This window comes from Panthera onca, chromosome X (assembly GCF_046562875.1).
Source record: "Panthera onca isolate mPanOnc1 chromosome X, mPanOnc1 haplotype 2, whole genome shotgun sequence".
Taxonomy (NCBI): Eukaryota; Metazoa; Chordata; class Mammalia; order Carnivora; family Felidae; genus Panthera; species Panthera onca.
Genome location: NC_138357.1, coordinates 87,540,190 through 87,552,267, shown reverse-complemented (window position 1 = coordinate 87,552,267; position 12,078 = coordinate 87,540,190). Strand labels below are relative to the sequence as shown.

At 47.4% G+C, this 12,078-nt stretch overlaps 1 protein-coding gene across 4 annotated transcripts; it reads left to right on the top strand.

The window, feature by feature from the left end:
- Positions 1-798: 798 nt before the first annotated feature.
- Positions 799-4,378, top strand: RBM3 (RNA binding motif protein 3). Of its 4 annotated transcripts, none has more exons than XM_081794016.1 (7): positions 799-930; positions 1,521-1,640; positions 1,895-2,001; positions 2,646-2,751; positions 2,848-2,953; positions 3,380-3,458; positions 3,794-4,378. In XM_081794016.1, exons 2-6 carry the CDS (start codon positions 1,538-1,540, stop codon positions 3,435-3,437), a joined length of 480 nt encoding a protein of 159 aa, XP_081650142.1. In that variant the 5' UTR covers positions 799-930; positions 1,521-1,537; the 3' UTR covers positions 3,438-3,458; positions 3,794-4,378. The 4 variants fall into 4 exon arrangements, with proteins under 4 accessions (XP_081650142.1, XP_081650140.1, XP_081650141.1 ...); XM_081794014.1 differs by having other exon boundaries at positions 3,377-3,458; XM_081794015.1 differs by having other exon boundaries at positions 800-930; positions 3,380-3,462.
- The last annotated feature ends 7,700 nt before the right edge of the window (positions 4,379-12,078 follow it).

Genomic DNA, 12,078 nt, shown 5'->3' with positions numbered 1-12,078 from the left:
CTGCTTTAGATAATTCCACTGTGTACTGTGAAAGTCCTTTCTGTGGATCAAGGGCTCGGGAACCCTGAGTGATAGCAAAAATGGTTCTGTGGATTGGGATTTATTCCCTCTGAAGACTGGAGCATCCTGTTTTGTAGAAGGTATCGCAGGCAGTCTACTGGCAGGGAAATCAAGAGACTGGCTTCAGGAAGCTGTCAGATAAGGAGGAGGGCTCAAGTCAGAAATGAGAAGTAATGACGCCAGGAAAAAGGATCCCATGACAAGCAGCTAGCTGTTGGGTACAAAGAAGTAAAAATAGGGATCAGGATTAGACACTGAGAAATCGCAGGGTCTGACGTTAAGGACTGTGAAGGGTTAGGACGGCAGGGGCAGTGAGGGATAAAACATCGGGCCCTTCAGGTATATGAGAGGACTGAGAGGTGAAGGAAGTTATCTGAAGATGGTAATTATGTCGTCAGGACCCTTCAGGAAGACGATTGAGATGGCGAGGGACACGTCGGAACCAAGGGGGAAAATCAGGTCAAGGATAGCGAGGGTGATGTCACGGACGGAAAGGGGTATACGCGAAAGGTCCGAGCGCAAAAGGGATGGAGACCGCTGGGCCAGTGAAGGGATGTGGACCGCAGGGCGCATCAATTACAGGAAGGTTGCCTCCAAGCCCGGAAGCGTGCTGAGGCTGAGGATATTGGTCCGTTTGCTCTGCCGTACCTTCCTCCCACCCCTTTCCACGCCCCCTTACCCTTCGCACCCCCCCTTTACCCCGCCCTTGCTGGCTTCAGCCAATGAACATGCACGCTCGTGCGCGCGAGGGACGTTCCGTGACGTACTCGCTACGTAGGCTTTATCAAGCGTCTTCCCGCGCGGTAGTCTTCCCAGTCTCTCTTCTCCGCGGCGGTAGCTGTCCTTCTGGTCCTTGTGCTTAACTTGCAGGTGAGCAGTGCATGTCTTGCGGGCTAGCTGCTCCTCGCCTCACTGATGTGCGCCGTGCCGGCCAGGAGCGAGGTGCACGAGTGGGGAGAGCAGCGGCTTCTGACACGTAGGCTTGGGCTTCTCCCGAGTGGGCGGGTCCCGTGCTCAGGAGTGAAACTTTGCTGTTGGTGGGAGGCTGGTGTGCTATATCCGAGTGCGAGGAATGCTGGGAGGGGTTGGCGACATCTGTGGCGGCAGTGGCCGCGCGACAGTCAAGTTTGTGGGCTCCTCTTCCCCCACGTGACCGGCGCCATCTTGTTCTGCGGGCACTGAGGGAACGCGGGGATGTTGTGGGCCTGCGCAACGGGACAAAATGACGGGCGTGGTGGTGGAGGGTGGTCTGGGCATGCGCGAAGGCGGCCCGCAAATGGCCGCTTGCCTGGTCCAATACCGCAGATTCCCGCCTTTTCTGCTCGTGTTCTCTCTTTAGTTGCCTCTTGTTTACTGTCTACTTTTTATTGCCCCTTTTTTTTTCCCCGTTCTTTCTTATTTTCAATTTTTTTCTTACCATGTTCACGGTGTCTCCCACCTTTTTTTCATATTCCCCGTAGTACCCGAATTGACTGCTATGTCTTCTGAAGAAGGGAAGCTTTTCGTGGGAGGGCTCAATTTCAACACCGATGAGCAGGCTCTGGAAGACCACTTCAGCAGCTTCGGTCCTATTTCTGAAGGTGAGACATGAGCCAGATGCGTGATGAGTGGGTATTTGTGAAAGTATTGGGAGCCTTGCATTTCAAGAAATATAAGAAAAATCAGGACCCTAGGCTTTTACATTTTGCTTTTCCTGTTGCTAGGCCTAAGGTGTAGTTTTACAGGAATTCCATAGTTTTCAATTGAGGATTGGTGGGAGATGTTCATTGTCTACCCGATGGTCTTTTGTCGCTTTTCATTTCTTTTTACTCACATTCTCTCTCCTTTCCCCCAGTGGTCGTTGTCAAAGACCGGGAGACTCAGCGATCCCGGGGTTTTGGTTTCATCACCTTCACCAACCCAGAGCATGCCTCAGATGCCATGAGAGCCATGAATGGAGAGGTGAGGCCTCCTGCCTGCATAGGGGCCCTGCCCCCATCTGCCACTTCCAGCATTCTTTCTGTTTTTCCTTCTGTGTCTGCTAGGGGCAGCGCGGCCACCAAACCCCGCAGTGCCCACTCACAGGAGCGTGACTGCCTTCTGTTCTAGGGGGTGGAGGGCAGCGGCAGACAGAGCCGGGCTGCCTGGGAGGCGACGACTGGTCCTGCATGAGGCCGAGAAGCCACCTGTGGATGGTTGACCTGCCCTGGGCTTAGGTAGTAGAGTCTGCAGACCTGCGGGCCTGGCCCGGAGAGGACCTCGTTGAGTCTTCTGGGATGGACTCTGAAGTCTCAAACCAAGAGAGGTGTCTGTCTAGCCCTAATAGTGGGGCAGCTTATAGGAGTGGGGAGGAGAACTCGGCCTGAGTTCAGTCAAGATGTAAGTAGTAGCAGGGGGAACACGGTGGATTCAGGTCATTTTGTGGGGTTCTATAGCTCCTGATAAAGCCATTGTGGTCAAAGGAGCTTGTTCTGGAACATGGCACCCAGAACCTGGTGCCCAGCAGGAGTTTCTGGGCTCTTTTGCCCACCTGCCCTACCCATTCTTCCCTTACCACTGTCCTGTCTGACCACCAATCCATCCTCCTTGTGTCTCCCCACACCTAGTCTCTGGATGGTCGCCAGATCCGTGTGGATCACGCGGGCAAGTCGGCCAGGGGAGCTAGAGGGGGTGCCTTTGGGGCCCATGGGCGTGGTCGCGGCTACTCTAGAGGTAGGTGCAGTGGTAAGTTTGGGTATGGGAGGGAGCCACTTGTTAGTGACCTCTGTCTGGACAACTGCCTTTTAATTTTTTCTTGATCTGCTGTAGGTGGTGGGGACCAGGGCTATGGGAGTGGCAGATACGACAGTCGACCTGGAGGATATGGGTATGGATATGGATATGGATATGGAAGGTCCAGAGACTATGGTGGCAGGTGGGTAGCCAAGGGATTGGGGTACTCTGGTGGCGCTGCTTCCTTCTTAAGAGCTCAGCTTCCTGAGAGTTCATACGTGCCCATTTTAGTGTTACTAGCATTTGTTTCTACAAAATGCAATGAAAGTATAAATATGAAATTTAACACGTTTTGGGTTCTGTATAGTGCATTAATTGTAAGATGGCGTAGACATAATGTACATAACATGTATCATTTGTTGTATATATTGCATTTATGCTGTAAGTATCCTACACGTAATTATGTGATTTCTGTACAGTATTCATGTGCTTGAATATATCCCATTTTACACACTGAAGCGCATGTTATATGTCAAAAATGACAGGATATGTAAATAAGTATGATTGTTAATATCAAGGTGTATATAACACATCCTTGTTAATGCTGACGTGTGTTTTTTCCCAGAAGCCAGGGCGGTTATGACCGCTACTCAGGAGGAAATTACAGAGACAATTATGACAACTGAGATGAGGCATGTGCACCTAATGTAGGTGAGGCTTATATGTTGCCACTGAGCAGACCTCTGTCCACCAGCCCTGTCCTGTTCGTTCACTCCCCTTCTGCCTGCACATTCTTCACCTGTCCCACCTGACACCATTCCTAGGCCTCTTTGTTCTCAGGTGCCTTGTCAAGGCTAGTCTGCTGGGGGTGGGGCGTGTCTAAAAACCTGTCTCCCCTATAATCTACACTTGCTGGGCATGGAGGAGATGAAGCGGTATTGCTGTTGTCCAGCCTTCAGCACTCCTTGTCAACCCTGGGAGGTGAGCATGTTTGCCTGTGCCTTCCCAACATTACAATTCTCCCCCTTCTTACTGTTCTCAGATACACAAGGAATAAAACTTCTGATCCAGGATCATCCTTCCAAATGGCTGTATTTATAAAGATTTTTGGAGCTGCACTGAAAAATCTGTTTAGTACATCAACTTCTATTTTTGAATTGAGCTCCCAAGGTAGCTTGTTACAAAGACCTTTTAGAAAGTTCCATGTGTCTTTTAAAGTTTTTCCTCCCATTTAAAGACAAATCCTGGGACATTTGTAGAGTCTGGGTATTTTTCTTTTTACCAGTTTTTTAGTTTGGGCTCTCAGGATTACGGGCTATGGCAAAAAATGTTTGGTCACTTTTTTTTTCAAATGATGTGCATTTAGGGACATTTTAAAAACCTGTATACAATGTTTATCGTGATTAGGAAGCAATTTCTAAATGCAGCTGCAAGAACATGATTAGAGGTGATTTGGGGTTTTTGTTTTGTTTTTATTCAAGGTCACCACCCTGATACACAGAAGTTTCTTAGAACTTGTGAATGTCCTTTTCTTTAATACTGGAAGAAAAAATACTCTGTTGTGTTTCACTTAGCATTTAGGATGTCTTTCACGGAGCTGATTAAAAAGTTGAAATGTGAAAACAAACTGATACTGATAGTGCTTTTTCTTTGTTCAACCTCGTTTTCAAACTTAAAATAGGAGATCAAGAGGGGAGGCTTTCAAGAAGAAATTTAGTTGGGGGGTAAGCAGTGGTTGCCAAAAGAGTCTCCGAGTTTGGTTGGGGTATATATACATGAAGTGTGGGGGTGGGTCCCTGAGATGACCTCTTCCCATTGTTTTGAATACTGTCAGCTTGGGAATCAGACTGCTTGGGTTTGCATCTCCCTAGTTTCTCTGAGCATCAGGTGGGTGCCATCACAGGATTGTTCTGAGAATTAAAGCATCAGATGGGATTTAAACATTGGCATAAACAGCATTTCCAGTTTCTTTGAAATGTTGAAAGTTTATTTTGAGAGCACGGGTGGGCAAAGAGGGAGAGAATCCCAAGCAGGCTCTGCTGTCAGTGAAGAGGCGGACACAGGGCTCAAACTCATGAATCTGGAGTTCATAACCTGAGCCAGAATCAAGAGTTGATGCCTAACCCACTGAGCTACCCAGGTGCCCCAGTCTGGTCTGGTTTTGTACCTTAGCTCGTCTTCATTCCTCAGTCCTGATTCCAATGAGTTGTGGCTTCCACCTGGCTGATAGCCAAGTACCACCAGATTGTAGGTTCCAGAACATCATAAATGGCCTTATTCCCTCATTTATGCAGAGTGTGTTAGTGAATTGTGTGTTCCCTCAAAAGTCCTATGTTAAAATTCTCCCCTCCCCAATATGATGGTATTCAGAGGTGAGGCCCTTGGGTGGTTAAGATTAGGTGCAGTCATAAAGGGTGGTGCCTTCCCTCTTCTGTTCTCAGCCATGTGAGGATACAAGAAGAGGGCTTTCACCATAGCTAAACCTAGCTGGTACCCTGAACTCAGACTTCAGCCTCCAGAACGGAGTTTATAAACCACCCAGTCTGGTATTGTTACAGCACCCTGACTGTGACTATGGGTCCCTGTATTGTGAGAGTCCCAGTAGTGGAAGCCTCCTGGTCCCAGCTAGTTTGGACAGGCCTCAAGGACCATTTCACCCAAGCACTTGTGAATCTTCTTTAGCAGGTGGAGAACTTCTCAGAGCTGTCTGGCCCACTGAGCCAGGACCAGGTAAAGGCATGACTACCACCACCACTTGGATATTGGGTATTTGAGGAGACATTCTGTGCTGGGTCTTTGGAGGGCTAAGGCAGTGGAGGCTGGCAGGAAGAATACCACTACTGCCTTGTAGATAGGCTACAGCAGGGGGGTACCTCTGCTCCCTGCCTGTCAGGAAGTAAAACGTCCTCACCCTTGACATGTTCCAAGACAGGATCCCATAACCTACCACAAAGTTCCTGCAACAAAGTGATCTAAGTGAAGCCCATGAAGACCATAGCTTCCTAGACCTAAAAAACTTGGTTGACCTGCCCTGTTGTGATGTTAGAAGGTACCTTAACAGGGGTGTCTTGGCTGGCTCCAGTCTGTACAGCATGTGACTCAACCTTGGGGTTGTGAGTTAAAGCCCCACATTGGGCGTAGAGTTGACTTAAAACAGAAGGTCCTTGTAATCAAGCCCAGGGAGGCCCAGTCTCTTGCTGTTTATTTGCTCTAAAGAAAAAGGCTTAAGAGGACTCCTGTTTTCTTTGTAATTGCCAATCCAAGTTCCCAGGTAATGGGATGCAGACCTGTCAGTCCTCTGCTTTCAGTTTGACCAGAAGTTACCTAGTGTTCTCTAGTGTGCAAGTTCCTCAAGAACCATGGAGACCAGAAACTCCCATGCAGAGGTGCCTTGGAAACCTCTGTCCTAAGGCCCGTGAAGGCCAAGTAAGTCCCTGGCTTGCAAATATTTCAAGCCTTGGATCTTGCCTATACCCCAAATTTTGATTCAAACCTCTACTTTAGACACCCTGCCTCCTTACCCCTTCCAAGAATAAATCCAAGGCCCTGCTCTTCCCACTCCATGTGGGCTAAAAACTGTTTTCAGATCTTGCTTCACAGTTTAAATTTCTCTGCCTCAGGCTCAACAGGTGTAAAATGGGAAATGATAATGCCCACTTCATGGACTTTTAGAACATGGCAAATTACTGATAGTAAACCCACACCCATGCCCCATGCACTCTGGGTTTGGGGGTGTAGGAAATTTTTTGTTTGTTTATTTTGAGAGCAGGGGAGGGACAGAGAGGGAGAGAGAATCCCAAGCAGGCTCCAAGCTGTCAGCCCAATGCAGGGCTCAAATCACAAACCATGAGATCATGACCTGAGCCAAAACCAAGAGTTGGACGCTTAACTAACTGAGCTACCCAGGCATCCCAGGTGTAGGAAACTTTCAAAAGGTTCTTCTTTTCAATTAAAAAAATATTTTTTAATGTTTGTTTTTTTGAGGGAAAGCAAGTAAGGGAGGGGCAGAGAGAGGAGACAGAATCCAAAGCAGGCTCCAGGCTCTGAGCTGTCGGCACAGAACCTGATGCAGGGCTGGTACTCCCAAACCACATCATGACCTGAGCTGAGGTCAGACTCTTAAGCGACTGAGCCGCCCAGGCACCCCCAAAAGGTTTTTCAAAGTAAGTTGCTGTGAATACTTCAGGGACGTAAAAAGACATATTAGATAATGATCACTAGCCAGTGTTCTACCACTCTGCTTCTCAGGACAAAACCTACAGTCCCTGCCAGGATCCATCTTCACCCCATCATCCCTCCCCAGGCTAACCTAAAGGCTGTGATCCTTTATCATTCAGAGTGCACAAAGATCTGAGAAACTAGAAGCAGCAGGTGTTTTTTGGTTTTGGGGTTTTTTTCAAATTTGGTACAAGACCTGACTTGCAGCTTTTCTTAATCTTTTTTTTTTTTTTAAACAAGTTTATTTATTTTGAGAGAGAACTCGCAGGGGAAGGGCAGAGAGGGGGGAAAGAGGATCTGAAGTGGGTTCTGTGCTGACAGAAGAGAGCCCGATGTGGGGCTCGAACTTAGGAACCATGAGATCATGACTTGAGCCGAATCAGATGCCCCACTGACCGAGCCACCCAGGCACCCCGTAATCTTTTTCTTTTTTAAGTTTATTTTTTAAGTAATCTCTACACCCAATGTGGGGCTCAAATTCACAACTCCAAGGTCACGAGTCGCATGCTCTTCTGACTGAGCCAGCCAGGTGCCCCAGAGCTTTTGATAACCTTTATTTTTTCCAGTTAGCGTGAATATGCATACAATACACTGCAGAAAAGTTTGATTATGGACAGCTACCCTAGATTCTATTGCATGGTCTTCACATACAATGAATGCACAAAGAAAGTTAAGGCTTCTAAATTGTTAAAAACAGTCCATGGTGTTCTGTGTAAACATTCTTGGTACAGTGTTGAGTTAAATTTTTTAACCTTTAAATTTTGTATTTTTTATTTTTTTAAATGTTTTTATTTTATCTTTGGGAGCAAGAGAGAGAGCATGAGCAGGGGAGGGGCAGAGAGAAAGGGAGACTCCAGGCTCTGAGCTGTTGACACAGAGCCCGACATGGGGCTCAAACCCACGAACTAGGAGAGCATGACCTGAGCTGAAGTTGGACGCTGAACCAACTGAGCCACCCAGGCACCCTTAAGCTTTCTTTAAGTAAAAGTCTTTGGAAATTTCCTTTACTTTTTTAAGTTCTTAATAGTCATCTGAACCCACAATTTGCAGTCTCTATTTTAACCTTTATGATTGTAATCCATAATAAGAGGTATATTTTTCTTCATTGGAGTCCAGTCTTCCCATTGGTCCATGTAGTGGAAGAAGGGTTGAGTGAATGAAATGTGCAGAGTTCCTGGTGTTTCCTACTGTATGGTATCTTTTTTTTTAAGTTTATTTATTTACTTTCAGAGGGAGAGAGTGCACAAGTCGGTTTGTGAGATTGAGCCCTGCGTTTACACTGTCAGTGCAGAGCCTGCTTGGGATATATTCTCTGTGTCTCTCTCTCTCTTTCTATCCCCCTTCTTCTCTCCCCCCTCCCTTTCTCCCTACTAGCTTCCTTTTCTTTGCATCTGACATTGTTATTTTCCAGATACTGGCCCTAGAACCCCATCCTGTTCCCCGCCCTCAATCACAGATCTCAGGACCTCTGTGGCTTTTCCAGTCAGAAGCACTACCTTTTTGCCCAGCTCTAGAGGTCCTGCCTTCCAACCTCCATACCCACGAACTCTTTTTTTTTAACGTTTATTTTTCATTATTGAGAGACAGACACAGAGCGTGAGCAGGGGAGGGGCAGAGAGAGAGGGAGACATGGAATCTGAAGAAGGATCCAAGCTCTGAGCTGTCAGCACAGAGCCCGATGTGAGGCTCGAACCCACCAACCGTGAGATCATGCCCTGAGCCGAAGTCAGTTGCTTAACCAACTGAGCCCCCCAGGCGCCCCATACCGATGAACTCTTAAAACCTCTCTCCTTGCCTCGTGGCGCCTGGGGGGCTCAGTCGGTTAAGCGTCCGACTTCGGCTCAGGGCATGATCTCGCAGTTTGTGAGTTCGAGTCCCACATCGGGCTCTGTGCCAGCAGCTCAGAGCCTGGAGCCTGCTTTGGATTCTTTGTCTCTGTCTGCCCATCCCCTGCTTGTGATTGCTTTCTCTCTCTCAGAAATAATAAATGAATCAACTTAAAAAAAACTCTCTCCTGGCCTATAAAATGGAGATAATAAAGGTAGCCCATTAAATGAGTTAAGATACAGGAAGCACCTAGAACAGTGGTAGTTAGATGTGGTCAATAAATGTTAGCATTTGTTAAGTGTGACAGGTAATAGAAGGGACGTAGCAATTTTACAGTTTGAGCAGTTTTCGAAGGATGTGTAAGAAAGACAGTGGCTGGAACCTAACCTGACAGAGGAAGAACAACAAGAGGCAAAGTTGCAGAGGAAGCCTGAGAGCAGCTAGGAGCTATTGTGGGTTTCAGTGTGGACCTACCAGCGCAGGAGGTCAAAGAGACAGGAGTAGAAATGGACTTGAGACTTGCTGTTGAGGATGTACAGAGAAAGGAGAAGAATGGAGCACTCCGTCAACACTGCCGGCTGGTTACCAGGGGTTGGTGGTCTCCAGTATCCAGGATAAGAAAATTAGTCCAGTTCGACTTCTTGCCTGAGTCCAAATGCTAGTTCTCATGTCTTCAACTTCTGTGACCACAGGTGGTAAACCCCTCCAGGGTGCACTTCCCTCATCTTCAAAGTGGCGCTAAATGTCACACCTTTCTCATTGGGGTGGTTGTGACAGTTACAGAAGATGGATGTGGTCAGAGCCTGGTAAGTTCAGGCTGTCCCCAAAACCTGGCTGGGGTGCCTTGACATTTTGAAAAGCAATGAGATGTAGTTCAGTGTATTAACAGAACAAACAAGAAGAAGCAAGGCCTGGGACTATTTACCTATATTGCCGAGGACTGAGGTACCCTAAACCCAGGGTCCAGTCTCTCCCAAGCCCATGATCTGGCCCCAAATCCTTCACCAAGTAAATGGAATTGAGATCTTAAGAGCATAGGGACCCCATTTCTAGTCCTGTGGAGTGATTTCTGCCTCCTCTCTGAGTCAGTCATTCACCAGCTTCACCGGCCTTATCTGCACATTCAGCCTCCAGAGCTGTGTGTATCTGGCTCCTTTTCATTCAGGTTCTAGCTTAAACTTATTTCTCATCCCTCCTCCTTTCCCCCAACAGCTCAGCAACACTAACCAAACTCTGACTTTTAAAAAAAAAAAAATTTAACATTCATTTTTTTGAGAGAGACAGTACAAGCAGGGGAAGGACAGAAAGGGAAACACAAGATCCGAAACAGGCTCCAGGCTCTGAGCTGTCAGCACAGAGCCCAACGCAGGGCTCGAACTCACAAATGGTGGACTCATGACCTGAGCCAAAGTTGGACGCTTAACTGACTGAGCCACCCAGGCACCCCTAACCAAGCTCTTATTTTAATGGTAGTAAGTACCAATGTAACCCTTTCCCTACTCGTTTCTCCCCCCTGGAATAGGGTCCCTAACTGCCATTAGAGAACAGGGATGATGAGTGCTCTGGCTTTTTCAAGCTGACAAGGGACAGTGTGGAGGTACAGCAGTCAGAGTCTACTCAAGGGGATGTCGGGTGGCCCACGGTGTGGATCTACAGGAAGGCTGGCAGGCAGGAGGCAGCACAAACAATGGCAGACGCAAAGAGGAAAACACAAACTAAAGATTACACTGACCACCAAGATGACATCTCTAAGATGTCCCCAGTTCCCAAACCGGTCAAACAATCCAGGAGAGACCCTAACTTTGCCTAATTGTGTCCAAATGTCATCTATCAGCTGTGAGATTACGGGAATTATTGGTCATATTGAAACAACACATGTCAGGGAATCTCTCACCACCCAGGCGATGGAGGAGCAGTAAGTAATCCGTGGTGGCTCGATTTTCCAAGAGTCTGGCCCTAACTTCATTTCATTCTTGATTTAAAGCATCTAATGCTTGTGAGGTGTCATTTGGTGTTCTGCTGAGCAAGCAGACAGTTTGCTCTATTTTGCAGTGTAAAACTTTTCCAAAAGCCGGGAGTCCTACCGGAGAAAGAGCCAAGACAGCCATTTACCATTATTACTTTGCAAATTTGTAGGTAAACTGAACCCGGCCTAAAAATTTGTTTTATAAAGCACAGCTTTTATTACGTCTTGCACCTTTTCTGTCTTGCAGGGGAAGGTCTCTACTCAATTAGTAAAAGTATCAACCCGTACCAACAGATGTTGGGACCTTTTTGACCTTGGCATGTGAGTGAAATCTAATTGTCAGTCTTCCCTGGATAGCCTCCAGGTCCTTGATTGCCTGGGAGAGCAAGTCTGTGGTTGAGAAGATTGCTTCTAGGACAGACTTCACAGGCCGCTACTACTTGCCGAACTGTCCTTGACAAATTTTTCCCAGTAAACATCCTTTGGGCCATTTGATAAGTTTTATCCCTCCCTAAATGAAAGGCCTGATGCAGTGCTTTAATGCTCTTCCAGCTCTGGGAGCTCGGTATTAGTAATTGCCTGGCTCTGTTTGTAACCATCCCGAGGGCTGGAGACAGTATCTGGGAGTCAGCCCCAGTTCATTTCCTTGGGAGAGTAGGTGGGATTGAGTCTCCTTTAATAATTGATAGAGCAGGTGAGCTATTTTCCTGAACCCTGGTATCCACAGCCTACAATATCCAGTAATTCCCCCAAACTCACACGATTTTCTGTCCTGGAGTTAGTAGCACTATAGTCGCTAATTCAGTTATAATGTCCCTTCCTAGCAAGGGAGTAAGGCTCTCTGGCATTATCAAGAAAGAATGAGAGAAAGTTAGTTTTCGCCGTATGCAGCCCAGGGGCTGAGAGAAAAATTTAGACATAAGTGTTCTGGAAATGACTCTAATCAGTATACTGTGTCTGTATAGTTGGCCTGGAGTGGAAAGGAAGACAGAAAAGGTGGCTCCGGTATCAAGAAGGAAACGAACCAGCTTTTTAGTTACCTGAGTTTTCCAGAGTTACCCAAGGGTCTGGGCTTCCAATAGACAGTTGGCTCCCGAAGCCACCTTGAACAGTCCCAGAACCCATCAGTCCCTTTCAGGGACACTGGTTATCTGAGCCCTTGCAGATAGAGGTCCCCGAGGGCATTCAGACCTCCAGTGATTATCTCCACACAAGGGGCATGGCTTACAGGGCTTTGACTTCTGTTGTCCCTTCTGAGGGCAGTCTCGTTTCCAGTGTCCCAACTGGCCACATAAGTAGCATTTGGTGCCAGGACC